We start from the raw sequence: 23,670 nt of genomic DNA, 5'->3' as shown, positions 1-23,670 counted from the left end.
AAGCGACCAATTTGTTCATACGCGAGTTTCCTCGTTCTCGAACTTTCCGACCCGTTCGTCTCGAAAACGTAACTCGTCTCGTAACGTAATTTTCAATATTTGGGGGGGGGGGGGGGCATTATTTCTTACCTGACCTGTAAAATTTTCTAAAAATTTCCGAAATAAAATCAGCTGCTCGGCGTGATTTCGTGTGTGTCTGGCGTCGTATTAATTACTCAGGAAAAATCAACTTTACTCTTAGGAGGAGTACTCGAAGCAACTCATTTTCCACCATTTCGCGTGGGCAGACCCATGGCGAACAACGATGGTATTAGTCGTTGGTACACCTGTAACAACTGGCTTACGGTTGATACGGTTTTACCAGACCTTCGACGGACTTTCCAACACGATTTCACGAGTAATTAATTCGAAAATAGACCATTGTCCGTCTCGCGTCTATTAAACGACCATTTATTTACGACGGGATATTTGCGATCCCACCGCCCACGATATTACAAATAAATTAAATCCATTAGAATTCGTTTGCTTCTTTCGTTCGTCCCTCCGCGCCAAGAGCTGCTAATAAATTCGGCCCCCGGGTGTTCATCAGGGACCACCGATTAAAAGCCACTCGTTCTTTGACTCTCCCGCGTTAAAAATTTAAGAAACGGTCGTCCCTACGAACAAGCTTTTTTCTTTCGTGCGTCCATCTTTACCGCTGCTTTGAAAAAAATTATTAACGACCAACTACGAGCAGAGAGAGAAAGAGAGATGGAATCGGACGACAGTGAAAGTATGTCACAGCCTCGAGGAAGCGCGTCCTCGAAGCTATCGGTTTTCCTAATCGACGAAAAGAACAAGTTTCGACGTTAATTCGAGGATCCTTCGTTTTTTCATCTGCGTATTTTTTGTTCGACGCAAACTGCCCGAACCGGTGTTGTTCGCCTTTTTCAAGCGATACGCTAAAACCTTTATCGTTCAAAGTTTGATTCGTAAACGTAAAACGTATTTCCAAAGAAAAGAAAAGCATTTCTTTTACAATCCTACACTCGTGCACCTCCAGCCTAGCAGTTTAAATTATTTTTTTCAACTGTTTTACATGTTCCTCGTTGCGAATCCCCGTCATAAAGAACTGGTAAACGTTCGGATAGTTTGTAATATAGCGACCGATCGATTCCGTCGTTTCTGCCCCGATCGCGGAACGTATCGAATGCACGACGAGCCACGGATATAAACGGCGAAACCCGTATCGTCGGCCGGGATCGTTTTCCACGCGTAAATGCGATTCGACGATGTACATGTAAATTTTGTCGTTGCAGGACATGTCCGACGTGTGCGTTGGGACCAGCGTGGGGACCATTACCGAGCCAGAATGTTTAGGACCCTGCGAACCCGGTACGTCGGTGACTCTCGAGGGCATCGTTTGGCACGAAACCGAAGGAGGTGAGTTTCAAGCGACACCGGATATCGCCAACGATCTTTCGAGCCCGCGTTCTCGGACACGACGTTTCATTTCGGTTCCTCGAACAGCGCCCGAGACAGAGGCTACGCGTAACACGAGCCTGGAAACTAACGGAGCTCGACGTAAATGAAAGAAAGACCAATTCCACGAATCGATCGCTTCTATGATCGACAGGTGGTCGGAAATTTTTAAACGATACGAGCCTTGAAAGTTTTTATCGATGGAAATAATAACGCAGAAAACACGACGCGTAGAAGACAGGCTATCATTTCTTTCTTTATATTATCATTAGTTGTTACTGTATTTTAACACTGTATTTGTTATTTTCGATCTCGAGGTACAAAAGCGATAAATTTAGTCCATGCCTAGCAGACAGCGAATAAGGCAACTTGTCGGACAGCTATCGAAAGTAAGATTGTCGTGGCTCGTCGACGGGTTAGAAGTATGTACACCGCCATCCTTCAGTTTCCACTCTCGCTTCTTGCATTTTCTTTGTGCCCCTTCCCTTATGGCGAAAATAACCTTCGCGATAATCTTCCCGAAAGGAATTGCCTCTCGTCGTCGTCGTTCCATCTTGACGAAATCCGCTTTAAAAACACCTCGCCGTTCTCGTGTCAGCGTCCTGCGATCCCTTCTATCCACGGTTTAAAAATAAAAAGCTTAGAGAAATTTCTCGTAAATTATTAACCATACATCGTCTAGGTTTCGACGTAACGTGCTCTATCGTTACGCAAAAGCTTCAATGTCGTCGTTTCAATGTCGCCCGGGCGGGCACTCTTGGGGTATTTCCCTTGTTAGAGACCCGTAATCGGGTATTCACGAGTATGACACGCATTGTGGAAAATTAATCCTGTCGCGTTCCGTGAGTAGTTAACACCAGCTGTTACGAAGCGCAGTAATCCCCGGATAACTAAAACGAAATCAATTTCTCGTCGTTTCGGTTATCCGAAGACCAGCGTGTGTCGAGTAACGTCGTCATTTACGACCGAAACGTTCCCCTTTCAGATCGAATATGGATCGTGTTAGTAAATCTCGGTGTTTCCCGCGTGTTCAGAGCAAGCGTTTCTGTTTGCAGGTGTGCTGGTGGTGAACGTAACGTGGCGAGGGAAAACGTACGTCGGTACGTTGCTGGACTGCACTCGTCATGACTGGGCGCCGCCGAGGTTCTGCGACTCGCCGACGAGCGATTTGGACGCCCGGACGCCCAAGGGGCGCGGAAAGCGCGGAAGGGCAGCGGCGAACACGACGCCGGGCAACGATCTGAGCAACTTTACGGAAACGAGGAGCTCCGTGCACAGCAAGCTGCGAAACGGCGGCGTGAAAGGGCGCCGCGGCGCCCAGGGATCGCCGGCGGCGAGCCCGAGTCCAGCGGCGTTCGTCCCGCCGCGGCCGGATCCGGCGGCGAAGCGGAAATCCCGCGGCCCGGAAGAGGAGGATAAAAACAAGAGGCGCGCCCCGCCGCCCACGCCCCCGAGCGGATCGCCGCCGGCGAGCCCGGTATTTCTCGAGTGCCCGGAACCGAATTGCAACAAAAAGTACAAACACATCAATGGACTCAAGTATCATCAGAGCCACGCGCACGGCTCGGCGGACGACGACGACACGAAAGAGGGGATCACGAGCATGTCCGAGAACGACGAGAGCAACATCGAGGCCCCGAGTCCGGCTACGCCCGTCAAGTCGCCCGCCGACAAGCCCGAAGGGACACCGCTCAGGCCGAGCAGCCCGCAGGCGACCAGTTTACCGCCCGAGACGCCTCCGCCGCCCTCGAGGGTAGCCTCCCCGGGCATAGAGACGACCGCGACCGTTCTCGCCTCGGACAAGAGCATCGTGAAGCCCGGCGTGCTCAGATTCGGGCAGGACGACCTGCCCGCCCCGCCGACGACGATACCGACCGCCGCGAAGCAACAGTCCGTGCAACAGCAGCAGCAGCAGCAGCAGCAACAGCAACAGCAGCAACAACAACAACAACAACAGCAACAACAGCAACAGCAGCAGCAGCAACAGAACCAATCGTCGTTGGGTTGTTCGAACTCGCCGCAATGTCCGAGTCCCCGACCCAGCCAGTCGCCCAGGCCCGTCCCGTCGCCGCATCCGAGCGCGGGCATCCCACAGCCGTTGAATATCCCTCAACCGCCGCAACCATCCCAGATGTCGCAGCACCAACAACAGAATCCCCTTCTGCAGCAGAGCCAGCAGGGTTTGCAACCCGGTCAGCCGTCTGCCTCGCAGCAGCTCCAGTCGAGCCAACAGTCGCAACAGCTGCAGTCGGCCGTTCAGCAACAACAGCAACAGCTGTCGTCCGCGCACCAGCTATCCGTGCAGCACTCGCTGTCGGCGCAGCTCAGTCAATTGACGCAGGCCCACGTGGTGCAACCGACGGGATTGCAGCAGCAACAGCAACCGACCGGCCTGCAGAGCATCGCCAGCCAACATCCGGGTCTCCAAAGTCTGGCCGGTCAGGTGTCGCAACAGACCGCGGGTCTGCAGGCGGCGCCGCCCCCGCAGCCCGGTCATCCCAGCCAAGGCGTGCAGTCGCATTTGCAGCCGTACCAGAGCGTCTCGTTGCACGCCAAGATGCCGCAGTTCAAGGTGAAACCGACCGCCGCTCTGATGCCGGAACAGGACAAGAGCAAAGATCCGCGGGCGTCGAAGCCTCAGGGCTACAAGAAAAAGTCGAGGAAATCGCCAGGCGGCAGTCCTCACCCGTCGCCGTTGGAGGCGCCGATCGTCGACTCGGCCAGGGACGACGTCCAGAGTCCCGCCTATTCGGACATCTCCGACGACGCGGCGCCCGTCCTCGAGGCGGAGCCCACCGACAAGTCGAAACAGAGTCAAGAGAAAGACGGGAAAGCTACCGCTGCTGCCCATCTGCCGGCTCACTTCAGCATGTACCCTTACTACGGGCAACCGCCTTATCTGGTGCCTAGCGTTCAGGAAAGCAAGCCCATCGATCAAAAGCCCACCGATCTCGTCCCGAAGCAGGAGATGAAGCCGCTGAACATACCGCAGATGCCGACGATGGCTAGTCTGCAGAGCGTCGTGGCGGAGAAAGAGAAGAAGGAGATGAGTCAGTCGGTGCCGCAGCCGCAACAGCAGTCGCACTATTACGGCGGTTACGGCAGCTTCATGCCGCCCGGGTATCCGTACCAGCCTCCGCAGTCGGTGTCCCAGCAGCAGCAGCAGCAGCAGCAACAACAGCAACACCAACAGCAGCAGCAACAGCAACAACAGAACCAACAAGCGCAAGAGCAAGAGATGCACGAGCAGAAGGCGAAGATCAAGCAGGAGCCGCAGTCGCAGCAGGCCAGTTTGAAGGACAAGCAGCACGAGAATCATCAGATACTGAAGGAGAGCATCGAGATGAAGAGCCAGATGAGCCCGTATCACGTTTACCACGGTTCTCAGAGTCAAAGGGCGGCGCCGCCGCCGCCACCACCCGGCCCTATGCAAGACGACCGAAGGTATTACCTGTACCCGGGCGACCAGAGGCGAAAGGAGGAATCGAGCAAGCAGAGTCAGCAGGCGAAGCCGCCACCGCCGAGTCCGAAGCATCAGCCGAAGCAAGAGAAGCCGCAAGACCTGGGCAAGAACGAGGACTCGAAGAGCAAGCAAGAGGGCGTCAAGCCGACGATGGAGACGCAGGGCCCGCCGCCCCCCACCTCGCAATACGCCTATATTCATCCGAGCTACATGCAGCCGCAGCACTACGGCGCCCTGCCCTTCGACCCTAGTCATCCCGTCTACCGAGGGCTGAATCCGATGCTGGTCCCTGGACCGTACTCCGGTAACCCGTACCTCCACCAATTGCCGAGGTATCACGCGCCGGAGGATCTGAGCAGACCGCCCGCCGGCAAAGCGTTGGATCTGCTCCAGCACCATGCCAATCAGTATTATTCGGCGCACAAGATACACGAGCTGCAAGAGCGCGCGCTCAAGTCCCCGACCCCGAAGACCTCCGCGGCCTCGGCGAGTCCCTCGTCCGCGGGCCCGACGCCCTCGCGACCGCCGAGCGGGCCCCCGAGCTCGGTGGGGGGAGCCGGAGGGGGCGCGGGACCGGGGCCACCTCAAGCACAGGGTCAACAGTCCGCCAGCAAGCAGCAGAATCAGCCGGGAGGCCAACAGCCGCAGCAGCAGTCGCCCGTCGACGGTGGGACCGGAACCTTGCCAAAAGACAATAGATCGCCGCCTCCGCAGCGACACGTGCACACGCATCATCACACGCACGTGGGCCTAGGCTATCCCCTTCTCCCTGGACAATACCCCGCTCCCTACGGAGGTAAGCCTCTCGTCAGACCCTGACAGTAAGGCTCCCGACACGACCCGATCGCGTCGCGGACCCAACTCGAGACTTTGAGACTTTGACTTATGGTCGAAAGAGACCACCGATCGCTGCCGCTCCCGCCCCCCAACCCCACCCACAACATCATCCCCCGCTCCACGCCAACGATCCTACTGCTGATACAGCGCGCCGCGTCCTTCACAGGAAGATAGACGAGAGACGCGCGCAAATACTCTGCCGTCGCTCTGGCAGGGATTTTCTCGTCGTTCGACAAAACCACCACCCCCTCCTCCCAGGATTAGGCTGCCCCGGACGACTCTGCACGATTTACGGATAGTAAACTCGTCCGATCCGTCTACGTAAGCCTGATCGTTTTAATCGTACGTACACCATATTGGTGCATGCGGAATGCGAAGAAGGTGTTGTTGCGTCCCCGAGTCGAGACGAACGGGAAGAAGGAAGTTTTCTTCCCTCTGTCGAGAGCGCGTCGAGTCCGTTCGATTCGTTGCGACGACGCACCGCGCGTCTCCTTTCCTATTCCCGTTTATTTCTTGGCACTTTTTGTAACGAGATAAACGCCGATCATATTCGACGCGTCGACGCGATACGGGACGTCTCGAACGAGCACCGATTATCGATATATATGCGTGTAAATAGTTTTTATCGAGCGTACAGTTTGACGACAAACGGTCAAGGACAACGGCGAACCGCGAAACCTGCGTTTAGCTGCGCCAGCGAATTGCGAGCTGCATTTTTTAATGAATACACGCGCGATAGGTTCGTACAATATATTATGTAAATACACGTTTAGACGATTCGTTACTTAAACTACGGACTGAATATTTTCGAAAATATCGGAGCGTGTGTACGACAGTTAAGAATAGGTACGTAAGTGTCGCGTCCTGACTGCCACGAGGCTCGTAGGATGCATAGTTAGACGTATAGTTCAGACTGTGATAATTGCTAATCGTCGTGCTCGTTTCCGGCACGAGAAAAGAAAAAAACGACCCGACGAGAAAGACATTTCCGCGCGTCGTTTCGGCCGTTTCGTCAGCAACTGGATGTCAGAGGAGTTCCCGATCGAAATTATATCTCTGTTCGACGACAACCGCCGTCGACGATCGAGACACGAACGACGTCGGATAAAAGAGAGAAAAAGAGAGCGCACTTTTTTTCCAAGTTCGAAACGGAGGACGAGCCTTCGCCTCGTAGTTCTTTGGTAGTCTTCCACGAAGGTTTCTTTCGTTCGAGAAAAGACTTTGCGTCGCACCGGAAACCAAACGAAACACCGCACCGCTTTTCCTCCGTTTCCGTATTTCCCCAAAGTTTCGTCACGCCCGGTCTTGGTGAACGCGCCTTCTTCTTTCGCCCTTGGACGCGATGCGACAAGATGATCCCCCGTGCACGAAACAACCTAACACATAGTTGTGCCACTGCCAGGATGTCCGCGGAAACTGGATCCGATCGCGCGTTACCCACCAAACTTGTCCGTGTCTCGCCTCTTTACACGATCGTACACTCTTTTTCTTTTCTTTTTTACGACGTAGACGTACCGACGCCCCGCGAACAAATATTTTTTAGCTCGCGTTCGCGTACTTTTATCCCGCGCGATCGGTATTCCTTCTCGACGCACGATCGTTTCCTTTCTCCGTCGTTCCTTCCTCCGTCGTTCCTTCCTCACGCTCTGCGCGTCATTGCCCGCGGGCAAACCTCCGGGCACGGGTCAACGCGCGACATTTGTAGCGTTTCCTTACGCTGTTCGAACAAACGGCCGTGCTTTTGCTTTTTCCATCGTCAGCGAAAAATTGTTCGACGCTCGCACGTCTCCTCGAACGTTTCGCGACGATCCGTTTGGCAAACCTTGGCAAACCTGCCGACTTACGCCTCCGCCTCTACGCTTGTACGCTTCTCGGCTGCCGATCTCCCATCCCTGTCGCTTCCACTCGCTTTAACTCTCGTTTCCACGCGATACTTGGGCTGGAGTGGCGCGGAATCGTCGACAACGTGCTGTTTCGTTCGGAGGATTTCGCGTCTCTCGAGGACCGCCGTTACGACCAGAGATGGGCAAACTCTAGGTAACGAACTTGATATAACGAAAATAAAATTGAAATCGTATTAAGGACATTCGAATACCAGATCGCGTAATACGAAAATGCCCAAGTCTGGTTCTCGGACGGATTGGGACCGAGATACTGGATTTCGTTCGCTCGAGTCGAATCGGACGAAATCCGGAAAAGGTCCCCGGTTTTCACGCGCTCCGCTAACAACGATCAGAGAAATCGAATTAATGGGCCCGGTATCTGTCTGTGTGTGTTACAGCGGCAATGCTGGCGAGTCAGCAGGCCGCCGCGGTAGCCGCATCGGTGATCTCGCCATTCCCGCCCAAGTGACCCGCGGCCCCCGGTCCCGTACTAGCTGCCGGAACGACCGGACCCACCTCCGCACAAACTCACCACACGCCTCATCATCCGCCACCGGTCAGCGCCGCGACCGCTGCGGGACATCCGCACTCTGCCACCGCTGGCAGGCAATCCTAGGATGACAGCAAGCATATGCCAACTAATTCGATCCTGCTACCTCTTCGTTAACGCACCATCGACCAGCCATCATCTGCCAGCCTATGCACCTCTTCTACCATCGAGATATATCTATATTCGACCGAGAGGGCACAGCGACGCGTTCGAATCGACGAACACTCGTCGGCTCTCGGGAAACGCTCGACGCTACTCTTTTGCCAACAAAAAATAAAATAAAAAACCCCAACAACAACAAAAAACAAACGTGAACGCGATTAAATCAATCGTGTTTAGAGTAATCATTGCGCGCGATACAGAGTGGGACCGATTTCGAAAAGATCGAACATTGTAAACTCTGCGTCGGAAACGGAGAAAGTGCCCGGAAAACGAGAGTGAAAAGACTCCGTCGATCGTTTCCTCGCAAAAAAAAAAAAGAAAAAAAAAAGAAAAAAAAAGAAAAACAGAAAAAAGAGTAGCGATTGCGAACCGTAAGCGACGACCATAGGACCCGGACACAGAGAACCAAGACGCGTGCGTCGATTCGTTCGCGCGAACGCGATTTGTTGCACGAATTTAGGACGTATACTAGCGACTTTCGATGCATATATCCGGAAGAGCACGGATCGTTCTTCCGCAAAATGGACGGGGTTCGGTCGCCCGGAAAGTCGCTAGAGGCGATCTCGTTTTCGGACCGACTGCCCCCCCCCCCCCCCTCCCCTCTCTCGCGCGAGAAAAGAGGATTTCAAAGTAAAATCGTACCGCCTAGGAAGCACCGAAGATCTTTGCCCGCGACTACTTCCCCGAAGCAACGTTTTTATCGCACGTAGAAACTTAGGAGAGCGCGTGGGAATGGGAAACGACGCGTGTGCGTGTGTTTCGCTCGTGTGCGTCTCGTGTGCGACGAATGTTCAAACGACGGACGTTTTGCGCATAACGATGAAATCATAGATCGTTGTATTTTATTGTAAAAAAAAAAAACAAAAAAAAAACCCAAGGATTGCGACGAGCACCGCAAACTCGACATTTTTTTGTAGAGAAATTGTGCGAACACACGGGACGGACGACACGATTCGATGTATGTGTCGGTGACGATTATCAAAGAAAAAAGGATTAAAAAAAAATGGAAAAAAAAGAAAACAGAAAAACGAAAAAAAGTGAAGAGAAAGCGAAACGGGAGTGAATAAGGAAGAGAGAGATAATGCAAAGATACTTGTCTCGCAGGACGGTGTAAGCGAGAGAAGGAATCAGGATTCTAAGTAACGATTAACGCGGCGGTAGATGATTGTACATTGAATACGCTAGAATGCTGTTTGTTTATTAAAAATAACGGTAGTTAGTGGTGTGTGAATATAAACAGAGAGTATGTGAGAGAGAAAGAGAGTAATAACGAACGGGAGAAAGCGTGAGAGAGACGAGCGTAAAGACAAAACGGATAAGACTATTTAACGAGAAAAGGAAGGAAAAAAAATGCTATTAGGTATATACTAATGCCGCCGTGGTACACGCGCATAGTATCCTGACAACTACCTAACGTTAGTTCAGTAACGATTATTATTATTGTATCTTTTATTACGATTATTCATTAACAATTATCGGTTACATTATTTTATTATTGTATCGATGAGAGATGGAAGCGTGGTACGAACGATCGGTGAAACGCGTTGCCAAGAATCCGAGAAATAGTTTTATCGTGCCGTGCATAGTGTCGCAAAATGCCAAATAAAAAAAAAAACAAAAAAAAAAAGAAACAAAGAGCAAGGCGTTGGTTGTTTTAATTCGAGTAACAATGGCGATTCGTTTTTTGACCGAGAAGTGCAGAGAAACGCGGGATATTGTCGTCTCAGTTTTAATGAGACGTTTCGAAAGAGAAACGGGCAGGCTTTAAAGTAAAATGCTGGTGCTGTGCTGTGATTTTTATAAAAAAACATACGAGACGCGAAAAAAGAGCAAAAGAAGACGGACGATCTTGACGAATTTTTGTGAAAATATGCAGATAGCCTAAGTACCTGGACCTGCCCTGCGCTCTCCGCAAACGTAAAACTCGTGTAGAAACAATGAACGGAGAAAAACGGATAAATCGAGAAAAAAATATAATGGGAAGAAAAAAAAACGACGTTATACGGATTGTATAGGCTGTAAAGTGTATTTGCTTTTAAACGAAATTTAATATAGATCGTTAATCGCTAACTACCAGAAGAAAAAGGGGCTGTCTCCAATCGTCGATTGCTGTAGATCGTTTTATTCGCCGTTTCGCAAACTTTGTCGATTATTAATGTAACCCCCGTATACTGTAATTGAGCTTGCTCGTAAAACGCCTAGACAGTTTATAGCTGTGCGTTACATGCATGCAAAACACTCTCCTCTTCTTCGGGACGTACGCGTTGAAATTCGTTACGACTACGGAACGACGACCTTTTCCATCCAAGGTGTCGTTCTTTTTTCGTTTCTTTACACTTCCATTTTTGTCCAGTCATTGTTCCCGGTCTCTCGTACAATTCGGCTCCCTCCGCAACCGTGAACGAGTTAACAAATTGTAATTAACGATTGGAGACAACTTCCGGACTAAGGATATACTCTAGCGAGTACTACGTATTTGCCACGATGTTGCATAATTAATTGCGAAAAATCCTCGAACGAGTAAACTAAACGACAACATATGGCGGACTGAAATATAACGTAATGTAATAAACAAGGACCCGTATTCTCGTTTCCTTTTTTTTTAGAATGATAAAAATAGTGAGTCGTTGCGCTTTATATATTATACACTTCGAATATATGAATATACGAGTAACATTACGTACAGAAAGCAAGTACAGAAACGCAGGCATCTTGTCGTTAAATTGTAAGATATTGTGTTCAAACTCCAGAATGTACTCTGATCCCCTTCCTCGGACTACTATATATTAAATATATTGTGCACTATGCTCCAACTTGTCCATACGAATAAATATATTGAAAAATCTCACTATACGGTATACTCGATCGTTACTGCTGCCCTGCAACGCGTTTTTGTCTCATTTAAATCGATTATTTTTTAAAACGGAAACACCGTAGACTGTTTTGCATTGGGATTGCACACATATATTTACTAATGTTTCGAGTATACATAGTATTTTTCTCAAGTAAAAATAACGAAAGTCTCTTAGCATAGGCGTTGAAAGAAAAATCTCACCTTGACGGACATGATTCCTCACAACCGTTTTGCTGATCAAACAAAGATAGGAAAGGAAAAATCTTTGTCAAAAAGTGTCTAGTTATGACATGAACTATAGAGAGAAGTAAAAATCTTGATAAATATTTTAAAATCTATAGTTCGGGTGATAAAAACACGTTTGCTGAAGGTTCCCTCCAAATTTCGAGTCAATCGATATATTAGATCTTGAGATATCATGTTCACCAGTGTGTACACAAACGTATTCCAATCTCTGTAACTTGGTTATTTTTACAAATCGTTTACAAAATTTTACAATTTTTTCAACATTCTAAACCGAAATATTAAATACGATTCATCGTATGTCGATGGATAAAGGATTCAGTTACAGACGGTATTGCGAGATATATGCGTATCCTAATTGTACGTAGTTTTGTATCGTGCCAAGAGTAATATGCATCAAGTTTCAAATCTTTACCTTATAGATTAATACTACCTCAAAGCTTATTTTCTCCGTATATAAATAATAAAACGATATCATGAGACAGATTGTATGTACATGTACGTAGGTTATGTTTCATAACAAAAATATTTGCTTCTCGAAAAATACCTAATTGTGCCATGCGAAAGAATAGTAATTACGTACGTAATAAGGTATAATTAAATCACGGAGAAAGCCTCGACCGAGGCTTCTACATATTACTCGTATAAAATGGATGAAATAGTATACAAATTGGAATCGAAAGATCCTGTTTTGATATCGCACGTGAGTTGTTCGCTTTTTGTCGTGAACAATTTATTCTTATTGCAATGCTACATTTCCGTTTTGTTTACAGGCAATATCTAAACTCATCGATTCGATCAAGAAAACGAGAAACGATCAAACCACAAACCGCATTACAAACGTAAAGAACTGTAATTCTAGGAATTGCCATACAAACAATTTTATTCTTACGTTCCGTTAATTTTGCTGTTTCTTATAGATAGCAGAGTTTAAACTGTTATCGATAAAGCTAGATAGTACGGACAACGTGCTTAGCTTATCCGTTTGTCAGGCATTAATTACGCTAGTTGAAAATGGATTATGGGACATCGGCGAAGCACTGGCCACCTTTGCATCGAGCCTTTTCTCTATGAGGTATATAAATATTGTCTATGATGTTTCTTAACCTTTTTTACTTTATAATAAATGTACTATATGGTTTAGAAATTATGCGGTTGCCTCCATAGCTATCGGTCGCTTATTAATGTTGGATCTAAAGCACGCTAAGGGGGAAAAAACTATGTATCCGTTTAATCTTTACGCGCCGCAACATCCGTTCATAATTATTTTAAATCAAGATAAATGTAATTGGAAAACTGTATTAAATCAAATAACGTTTGTCGTAAATCACAGGGATCCACAGTACGTATAGAGATATACATATGTGTATACAGTGTATATACATATGTACTAAAAGTCTAAGTGTTTCAGAATTAGAGAAAACGGTATAGAAATGTTACGCCCTGTATTTCTGTACGTTCTATGTAATCCTTCTCTGAATTCGTTGGATTGCTGTTTGCAACCAGTTTGGCAACTTTTAATCGAGTCGAAACACGGTGTACGCTTGCGGACAGAAGTTTTACTCTGGTCATGTACAACCGAAAATTGCGTTGTCGTTAATACAAACAACAGAATTTTAGAGCTTACCGAAAAAGCATTGTTAGAGAAGGATGTAGAATATTGTACTGCTTTAATGCCAATGATCGCGTCTTTGACTTTACGGCTGTTAAAATACGGATCTGATCCAGAACCAAATTTTGATATGTTATCCAATATTATAGATCGGTGCAATATTCACATAGGAAATCTTATGTTAGCACTTATGGCAGAAATAATTACCGTATGCCCTGCCATTTACCTGTATAAAGCTTTGCAAATATGTAAGTATTTTAAACGCAACGACTACTTAAAGTTTTCCTCTTAAATTTTTGTTAAATTATGTTACAGGCATGACGATAACGAACAAAATGTCATACAACTATATATTTTTTAATACTTTGATAGCATCCATTTTGAAGTGGATGGCATACCCGTCAGTACTATGTTCCGATGCTTTGGATATCGCGACAAATTTAACCAAGAGAACTTTTATCGACGCACAATCCACGAGTGACGATACAGTGTTCACGAGTCAAATTTTCGAAACGTTTACTTGTTCCGATTCTTACGTTCAATTTTACGTGGAGATTGTGCGTTACCTAAATGCCTGGAATTCAAACGATATTTTATTCTGGTTGAAGAATATGTCTTACATACCTATCGATTTAAAAACTAAATGTAAACTACTATTGTCTGGCCTCTTTTTACAAACAAACAATTCGGAAGTAGTCGAGCTATGTTGCGACGTGCTTGTTGATATCACCAGTAAAATAAAAAGCTTCGAATCGCACTTATTATCCTTGGTTTTACATAAACTGATCAAGTCTAGAAACAGTATAGAATCAAAGTATTTACTACTCGTCTTACCAGAACTTGTAACCATGAAAGAAAACTTTCCGATCGTTATTCATACATTGGACACGTTATTGAAAGGCGACAAACAATTAAAATATTTCACGATCGAATTATATCTCAAGACACTGAGGAAAGAACCAAGATGTTACAGATTCGTTTCACCCGCTATAATTCGTTTAATGAAAAACGATCATTCCTGGTATTCGAATGCAACTTGTGCAAGAGCCATGAAATACATTTGTGAAAATCATCCTGAACACGGGGAAGCACTAGTGCCATTATTATCGGAAATATTAAATCGCTCGACGGATACAAACGGTGGAACAGCAAGCGCGCTTACTCTTCAAAGTATTTCTGCTCTTTGCAAAGCTTCCGTAACAGACATTTTTTCCACCTGGAAGGTGTTAGCTCCGAAAATGGAAAAAGAGAAGCGTACCATTGTTTTGGAAAGTCTTTGCGAACTGTTCGGTGACGTGACTTCGTATCCATCTTCTCAATGCGTAAAAGAATACGATGAATTGATCGACGATATCATAACGAATCTGTGGAAATATGTCACGTACAACGATGTAAGAGTTATTAAAGCTGCGCTTAATGCGCTCAGTTCCTTTCGCATCGAGCATATTACTCTAAAAACATTACCAGAGATATTCAGATGTCATCTTGTATTGCCGGCAGCGCACGCTACCACTCCGCTCGATGAAATTAAGAAACCAGAGGATGTACTCTCGTACATACCAGGTTCTTGTTGGATCGCGATGCTTCAGAAAATAAATAAAGCGGCTTTATCGGCGGCCGGAGATCTTTTAATTTCTTTCATGACCGAAGAAGTAAGCGGCTTCCGAACGGGAATTTACCACTGGCCGCAAGGTGAGCCGCAAAATTTCAAATATTTACCAGAAAAAAGCGTAATAAGAACAATCGGCGAATTTTTAAGACGCAGCGAGAAATCTATGGCCAACAATCATCGTATTATTATAGAATGCTTGCGAATATTTGCTCACAGATATCCGAAACCGCTGCCGAATATAAATTGGAGTTTTCTTAACGACACTGTCGACATATCTCCCGTCGCTAAAAAATATGTTCTTTTCGTCGGATGTCATCAAGCAAACACGTCTTCGTCAGCCAAAACTTTAGTAGAAAATTATCTGTTAATGTATAAGTCTGTTGCTGAATCGGATTCCGTTTTTAAAAGCAACGAGTACCTTCTATTATATTCGTGTCTCGAAGATTTGTGTGAAACCATGCCACCGAATAGCATAAAACCATTTTTAGAAACCACATTAGAATATGTAACTGAAAAAATTAATTACGACGATGAAAATGCCATAAATGCGTTCTGTTGTATCATGTCCTCGTACGCTCGAACCATAAAGAACAACAAGGTACACGACGGAAACTCTGCGCTGCTTCCTAGTCTTTTGGAAAACCTTTCGGATAAGATAGATTTAACGCACAATCGTTTCGAATCCTATTTTACAGCAGCTTTAGAATTACCAACAAACGATTTAGAAAGAATGACGTCTCCTAAACTATGGTGGGACATAACGCACAATAAATTAAGAAACGCTATCGCAATTAAAGCCAAATTGGCTCTAGAGAAACGTTCTGAATCTCTCTTAATGTGGTTGAACGAGGTAATTGATGAAACTACATTTATATCTAGGTGAGATGATTATTATTAGATATTGTTATTTAACTATTAAATTATAGAAATAAATATAAATTTTATTATTTACATTCAAGCATACAAACATATTTTCTTGAGACTGTACAGAGGGTGTACACTGAATTGCAATTTGAAAAATGCACTACAAATTGGATCGTAGATTTCATGACTCAGATTCAAGGACTGTTGGTGGAATCACCCCCAAGTCGCAGTAATAAAATAGAATTTTTTTGTAATGTTTTATTCGTATCCATTATCAGTTTGTCCGGTATAGATTATATGTTAATGAAGCAAGATGTACTAATCACGTCGCAAAATGTCCAAGCAAAACTATTTCCTCAAGCTCTCGCAATCCTTTCCGATAGACAAGATTGGAAGCATACAATTCCACAGGTATTTACAATTATTTTTATTCGTAGTTTCAAGAAAAACGCATCATAACAAATCTCTCTTTTCAGATCATGAAATGGTTAAACTACATGAGAACAAGTACTGTTCCTAATGTGTATAAATTTACGTTTCATCGTTCGTTAATTTGCTTGAGGCACAATCCATACTATAAAGACGTATGGACTAAATATTTATCCATTAAGACTGAAATAGAGATAGTATAATTACAAATGAAAAATGAACGTGTAATGTATTATTGGAAAAGTAGTATTTCACGTACATGTAATGTCATATGACACCGTGATCGGCAGTTACGAACAGATATGTCGTCACATATGTTGTATGTGACACTTTTCATAATGCTAAACGGATGTCTCGCTATTGTCCAAAGTCATAACTGTTAATGTGTTGGGGCGAGATCCAGTTAACGTTTGGTCTTCTGGCAATTTCATCCGAGGTTCTAATATATTCCGTTTCGTTTCAACATTTTTCTTTACGGGCGTACGACTTGGACTAGATTTTCTACTGCTCGGATACGATTTTAATAAACGTGCTCTAAAAAAAAAAATAAAACAATTAAATTTTAATCCATAGAAATAAAACCCTTTAATCGTTCGTCCGTTGACGGTCGCGTGCAGGCATATAATTTCAATAATTTTGCACGTTTTTTATCATAATTACTTTGAGCAACAACAGAAGCAATAAGATAGGTGATTTTTTTTGGTCGGATTTCTTGTCAAAACAATTAATGATACTTACGAATCCATTAATTTAAGAAACAATCTTGTATATACTTGATACTCCTCATCCCCAAATTCTGTTGGATCGTGTCTTGCATGTTCATACAAATCACAAAATTGATGAATCAACCGTTGTCCATTTCCATTCAATGGAGGAGCTAATGTAGAAAGCAAATATGCCCTCAAATTTTCAGATGGGTGCCTTTTTAGAAAATTATCGTATTTACTGATTTCAGCTTCTACATAAACAATTTATAAATTTTTATGCTGAAAACATTAGATCGTCATAATAAATTTATAAAAATAGTTACCCAAAGATTTAACATCATCTACTACTTTTAGTCTGTAATGATGAGGTGGAACCTGTGTTTTAGGCGTCACGATAAATCGTGGATCGCTAATAAGTTGTGGTTCATACTGAATTCTTGGTATTACTTCTATTCGCCTTTCAATCTCTTTCTTGAGCGACTAAATAATAAAAGAAAGTACGTTAATCTATCAGTGTGCATACATACAGAACTTTGATGCATGGATTGAATCATTATCGTGGAAAGTAGAAAACAATTAAATGTTGTATCACTTTATTTCCATAAATTAAATTTGATAACTGTCGATAGAAATGTTAATATACGGTATAACCTTTTGTAAACAAATCGTACCTTTCTTGCATCGTGTCCAATAGGAATATGAGGGCCACGACGCGATCGTAAAGTAAATCTCATAATTTGTCGTTTTGCAAAAATAAAAAGCAATAACATCGTTAATACTCCAGCTGCAATAAATACAACTATCGTCACGCCAGAAAGCTCTTCAGTCATGTTTACGTTGCATGCATTCGACTAAATACATATCAGAGATGTCAGATTCAGCACCCGGTGCCCTACTCACACATACCAGATTACGCGTACGTGAGCTCGTAGAGTTTCGGAAAGTCGACAAAGGCAAACTGACACATGCCCTCTTTCTCGATTATTCCGAAGCTGCCCGAAGTAATTTCGGACCGCCTCGTGGCAGTCGAGAGAGAAAGGCACACATTTGCCTTCTCGCTCTTAACAACTGAAATCCAACCTCACGTTAACGGCATACGATTCGGAATCTCGACTGCTCAGGTATTTTTACTTGCCTTTCCTAGAGTTCATTACTGAACTCTGCAAATTACTCCTGGTTTCTATTTGCCTCTGATGACCAGTGCTGACAAAAGTACAGAACTCCCAACAATTTTTTACACCATACAGCAACTGTTACTGACTGCTCCTGATTACTGCTTGCCTCTGCTAGACTCTGCTGACCATCGCTTATATCTCTGACAACCTATAACAATTACTACTGACTTCTGCTAACCTCTGTTGGTCTTTGCTGATCTCTGTCAGCGTGTGCTTGTCTCTGCTGAACTTTCCTGGCCTCTGCCGAACGCTACTGACCACTGCAGGTATTTCTGATAATCTATAACGATTAATACTTACTACTGCATGCCCCTACAAGTCTCTGCTTGCCTTTGCAGCTTTCTGCTTGCCTGTGCATGCCTTTGCTGCCCTCTGATGAACACTGCTGACCACCCCTGATGCTTCTGACATCGTATAACAATTACTACATGCTACTGTTAGCCTCTCCCAGCCTCTGCTGGCCTCTGCTGACCACCGCTTATATTTCTGACAACGTACAACGATTACTCCTGGCTACTGCCAGCCTCTGCTGACCTCTGCCAGCATCTCCCGACCTAAGCTGGCCTCTGCCAACATCTCCCGACGTCAGCTGACCATTGCTGACCACTGTTGACCATTGCTGACAACTTGTGACATGATGTAATATAATATAATATGTTTATATGTATTAAAGTTTTGTATAATGTAAATCTATGACAATAAATGATATAATTTCAAAGTATTCAATGTGTTCTTATCATTTTTTACCGTCCTTTTCCTCTCCAAATCATTCTCTTATGCGAACCACCTTCTTCGCAAGTTCACCAGCATCTTAGAAATGTTCCGGGAACTTTGGAAATCCGGATGGCCTTGACCCAATTTCGAAAGTGGGTCAAGGCCATTCGAGTCTTAGAAAAATTCTCCGGCCGCTTCGAAAATCCAAATGGCCTTGACCCAATTTCGAAAGTGGGTCAAGGCCATTCGAATCTTAGAAAAATTCTGGGCGTTTTGGAAATCCGGATGGCCTTGACCCAATTTCGAAAGTGGGTCAAGGCCATTTGAAATTTTAGAAATCTTCTGGCCGACTTGGAAATCCGGATGGCCTTGACCCAATTTCGAAAGTGGGTCAAGGCCATTTGAATTTTAGAAATCTTCCGGCCGCTTCGAGAGTCCGAATGACCTTGACCCAGTTTCGAAAGTGGGTCAAGGCCATTCGAAATTTCAGAAATCTTCGGGCCAACTTGGAAATCCGAATGGCCTTGACCCAATTTCGAAAGTAGGTCAAGGCCATTTGAAATTTTTAGAAATCTTCTGGCCGCTTCGAGAATCCGAATGGCCTTGACCCAGTTTCGAAAGTGGGTCAAGGTCACCGGCATTTCAGAAAACGCTCCGGGCACTTTAGAATTCCAGTTTTAAATAGAGAAACGGTTTCTTATAACTAAGGGAATAATGGGGAGAGGAAAAGAAAGGTAAAAGTGATGAGAACACATAGAATTCTTTGAAATTATATCATTTATTGTCATAGATTTACATTATACAAAGTTCTAATACATGTACATCATGTTAGAAGTTGTTAACAAAGGTCAGCGTGGTCAGCAGGGGCCAGCAGCGGTCAGCAGCGGTCAGCAGTGGGAAGCAGGGATCACCAGGGGCGAATAGTAGCAAGTTGTAATCGTTGTACGTTGCCAGAAGCATCAGGGGTGGTCAGCAGAGGTCAGCAGAGGCTGGGAGAGGCTGACAGTAGCAAGTTGTAATTTGTAAAAGCCAGCAAAGGCCAACGGAGGTCTGTAGGAAAATTGAAAAGTACATGTAGTCGTACCTTATACCACAGACGAGGTATACGAATAGACTTCACACCTTATGGACTGAAAGTGGCCTAATCTGACTGTCATACAGCTGAAAATTCGGGGGTGATCGAAACAATGGTGATCGAAGCAAGCAACGAAATCTGTTAGTAATGTTACGAGTGATACGAAAATATATGATATAATTTCAAAGAATTCTATGTGTTCTCATCATTTTTACCTTTCTTTTCCTCTCCCCATTATTCCCTTAGCTATAAGATACATGCCACCACTCCGCAAGGCCGCCACCATTTTGGAAATGTTCCAAAGAAATTACAAGAAATTAAAAAATTTCTTTCAGCCGTAAAAACAAATATTTTCAATCATAAAAGGACCATAAAAACATATTACTTATCGATTACACTTATTTATGAAACGTGATATTAAGATTCTGAGACACGTTTTTATTTAATAGAGTCAGAAATGTGTAAAACATTCCTTATGTGTATATCAATAAAGAATCAAAATTATAATACATATTTTCCATGCTTTTTATTTACGTTCCCCTCGAACCTTTCCCAATAATTTCCTAATTTCTATAAATTCTAAAATATATTATAACTGGTCCAAATATTATTCGACTCTAATTAATATTTTATCAAACTCTATATATTTTGGCAATTAATTAATTATAAACGATTACTGGAAGCGATAGTTATACCTATATTTACGGTAAAAAGCATCAAAGTATAGTATACAGATCCCCTCTCGCCCCCCACGATTTGCTGACGACGTATAGTATCGCCATCTAAGAACGGGTTTCGAACTAAGCACGGAGTACAGATCCCCTCTCGCCCCCCACGATTTAGTGACGACGTATAGTATCGCCATCTAAGAACGGGTTTCGAACTAAGCACGGAGTACAGATCCCCTCTCGCCCCCCACGATTTGGTGCAAACGTATAGTATCGCCATCTAAGAACAGGTTTCGAACTAAAAACGGAGTACAGCTACCCCCACTCCTCCTACTCCTGATACACACAACTTACCTTGATTATTCATTAATAACTCATTTCCTGGGATTAAACTATGAACTTTTAGAATCGAATAATATAGTATAGACCTTTGGCAAGATTCAGGGATACTTGTTTTAGCCATCCCTTGTCTTATTAAATAGTTATTAACCAATATCGAAAGTCTGTACACTGTTTCAACGCGACATCTTAGGGATCTATCGCTAATAACTAATTAATTAGACGAATGAGCGTTGTAAAATTGGTCCTTGAATGTTCCCAGGGATGTCTACTTGGTTCTCTAATAGCCAAAATATGCGTGTTATTGTTGAAAAGTTGATAATTCATCGATTTAAGCAGACAATAGTACAGACGTGAATGGTACGACTTCCTTTATTCATTAATAACGTCTTAATTACTGGCGGAATGGTTCTAAAAACTATCCTTGAATCTTGCCAAAGGTCTATACTATATTATTCGATTCTAAAAGTTCATAGTTTAATCCCAGGAAATGAGTTATTAATGAATAATCAAGGTAAGTAGTGTGTATCAGGAGTAGGAGGAGTGGGGGTAGCTGTACTCCGTTTTTAGTTCGAAACCTGTTCTTAGATGGCGATACTATACGTTTGCACCAAATCGTGGGGGGCGAGAGGGGATCTGTACTCCGTGCTTAGTTCGAAACCCGTTCTTAGATGGCGATACTATACGTCGTCACTAAATCGTGGGGGGCGAGAGGGGATCTGTACTCCGTGCTTAGTTCGAAACCCGTTCTTAGATGGCGATACTATACGTCGTCAGCAAATCGTGGGGGGCGAGAGGGGATCTGTATACTATACTTTGATGCTTTTTACCGTAAATATAGGTATAACTATCGCTTCCAGTAATCGTTTATAATTAATTAATTGCCAAAATATATAGAGTTTGATAAAATATTAATTAGAGTCGAATAATATTTGGACCAGTTATAATATATTTTAGAATTTATAGAAATTAGGAAATTATTGGGAAAGGTTCGAGGGGAACGTAAATAAAAAGCATGGAAAATATGTATTATAATTTTGATTCTTTATTGATATACACATAAGGAATGTTTTACACATTTCTGACTCTATTAAATAAAAACGTGTCTCAGAATCTTAATATCACGTTTCATAAATAAGTGTAATCGATAAGTAATATGTTTTTATGGTCCTTTTATGATTGAAAATATTTGTTTTTACGGCTGAAAGAGATTTTTTAATTTCTTGTAATTTCTTTGGAACATTTCCAAAATGGTGGCGGCATTGCGGAGTGGTGGCATGTATCTTATAGCTAAGGGAATAATGGGGAGAGGAAAAGAAAGGTCGCATTTGTATTTTCCTACAGGCATCTGTTGATTTGACAGATAGATTTAGTTTCATTTTTTATTAATTTGTTTTTTTCTTTAGGAGGGAAGGGGCGGCCTGCGAAAGGTTTGTAAACCACTGTTATAGGAATTGGACAAAGAAATCCATCGCAAAAAGAAAGGAATACGATCGTTCCGCTTCCTTATGTTGATCTTTCGCGCTGCAATAACTTCCGTCCGAGTATATACGTATACGTATAACTGACATATGTTAGACAACGGAACGAATACGATAACGGATGATGTTTCGTAAGAAAACTTTCGACACGTTATAACGATCAGACTTGGTAACGTGCAGGGCGAGGCACTTGATACAGGCCATCTGCATAACATGCCACTTTTGGCGATAAAGAGATGCATCGACTAACTGAATATTTTTCAATCGTTCCGTAAAATGGATTTAAAAAAGCCGAGAGGAGAACGAAGAATTCTAGGGCTCTGACAGTTCACCATTCGTCCCTGTTGCAGGTGTAGCGTGTATAATACATTCATGAAGTTTTCTCGATTCGCTAGACGCTACGCGTAGGTACCGCTACCATACACGGGGCTGCACAGTTATACGAATTCGTTACAGCGCTCGTTTTTCTTTTTTTTTTCTGTTTTTACGAGAACGGGACGAAACAATCGTCGCAGATTGAGGTAAACGGAACAGTGATTGGTCGTTTGAGGAAAATGGCCTTATAAATAGCGAGTTTGAAATTCTAATTTACCAAATTGCAAAAGAAAAATGAACGCGACTCTGAAACTACAATCACCTGTATTGTTACAGATTATGAACGAGACGTTATTTGTGGATCATGGAAGCGTATACGAGAGAGCACTTGCGCATTAGAATTGAAGGGGAGTTAATAACGAACAAAGTTCTTCTTTTAGAAAGTCGAAGCGCCGTCCGTTTAGTTTGCAACGTCCTCGCAGCGATGGGCGCCGCGGAAACGCGAATCTTAGCGATTTAGAGGCGTAGAAGGCAACAGAAGAGGATGAACCATCGACGTTGTACTCTTGGAACATTTCTAGGCGGTGGCCCCCGAGGCGCTAAACGGAGTACCGTCATCGCGGAGGAAAGGCCCAGTGACCGACATTCCCCTTTCCATTCTTCCTGATACTCCTTCGCCCGGATCTCGACGCGATACTGACGCGCACGCGGCCGACGACCCGTACCATCGAGGCATCGTAACCGGAACCTCTGGAACCTTCGCCCTGAATTTCCGTCCCAACGGCTCGCTCTCTCACGCGCTCGACCCCGAACGCCAACTTTTTCGACCATATCGGGCGGAACGTCCCGCCATGAAACTGCGAGCAGGGCTAACCGAAGGGTTGGACTTTCTATCAGTTCGTGCATCACGCTTCTTAATTTTATAATTTTCCACACTGTGCAAAAGCTATTTGAGAATTCGAAACCGAGGGATCTCTGATTTCGAGCTCCGACTTAACTCGAATTTTCGAGTACGTTTACATTTAAGAGCGCAATCAGCGACGCAAGTATCGGGTAGTAACTGACGTTTACGTCTTCCAAACGACGCTATTCCGTTCCTGCGCTTCCTGGTTGGTCCGTTCGGCGTCTAACGAGTAGCGATGGGATCGAGCGTGTTGCAGCGACAGCATGGAAACCTTGACATAAATTCCAAAGGTTTCGATGTGCACGAAATTGCACCTTTTCAA

The 23,670-nt window shown here is 44.4% G+C and overlaps 3 protein-coding genes across 10 annotated transcripts in view; 2 read left to right on the top strand and 1 right to left on the bottom strand.

The window, feature by feature from the left end:
• LOC143350266 (uncharacterized) overlaps positions 1–11,204 on the top strand; it is a 44,301-nt gene extending 33,097 nt beyond the window's left edge. For 7 of the 8 annotated variants that reach the window (XM_076782243.1, XM_076782246.1, XM_076782241.1 and 4 more), the window contains exons 3-5: positions 1,299–1,422; positions 2,517–5,720; positions 8,043–11,204. In XM_076782243.1, the coding sequence (XP_076638358.1) occupies positions 1,299–1,422; positions 2,517–5,720; positions 8,043–8,113 (3,399 nt within the window). In that variant the 3' untranslated portion in view covers positions 8,114–11,204. Of the gene's footprint in view, positions 1–1,298; positions 1,423–2,516; positions 7,799–8,042 lie in introns of all 8 variants that reach the window. The other variant, XR_013081077.1, reaches the window with a different exon arrangement.
• Positions 11,205–11,316: 112 nt separating this feature from the next.
• Positions 11,317–16,175, top strand: LOC143350267 (focadhesin). The gene is made up of 8 exons (XM_076782249.1): positions 11,317–12,156; positions 12,227–12,295; positions 12,374–12,528; positions 12,598–12,795; positions 12,865–13,313; positions 13,381–15,556; positions 15,637–15,952; positions 16,018–16,175. The coding sequence occupies exons 1-8, from the start codon at positions 12,103–12,105 to the stop codon at positions 16,171–16,173; spliced, it is 3,573 nt and encodes a 1,190-aa protein (XP_076638364.1). The 5' UTR covers positions 11,317–12,102; the 3' UTR covers positions 16,174–16,175.
• Positions 16,176–16,311: 136 nt separating this feature from the next.
• On the bottom strand, positions 16,312–17,635 carry LOC143350268 (protein C1orf43 homolog). The gene is made up of 4 exons (XM_076782250.1): positions 17,349–17,635; positions 17,001–17,157; positions 16,709–16,928; positions 16,312–16,504 (listed from the first exon to the last, which is right to left on the bottom strand). Exons 1-4 carry the CDS (start codon positions 17,505–17,507, stop codon positions 16,312–16,314), a joined length of 729 nt encoding a protein of 242 aa, XP_076638365.1. The 5' UTR covers positions 17,508–17,635.
• Between the last annotated feature and the right edge of the window lie 6,035 nt (positions 17,636–23,670).

Source organism: Colletes latitarsis, chromosome 14 (assembly GCF_051014445.1).
Source record: "Colletes latitarsis isolate SP2378_abdomen chromosome 14, iyColLati1, whole genome shotgun sequence".
NCBI classification, from domain to species: domain Eukaryota; kingdom Metazoa; phylum Arthropoda; class Insecta; order Hymenoptera; family Colletidae; genus Colletes; species Colletes latitarsis.
Note: the sequence above shows the minus strand (reverse complement) of the source record. Positions and strands in the feature narration are given on the sequence as shown.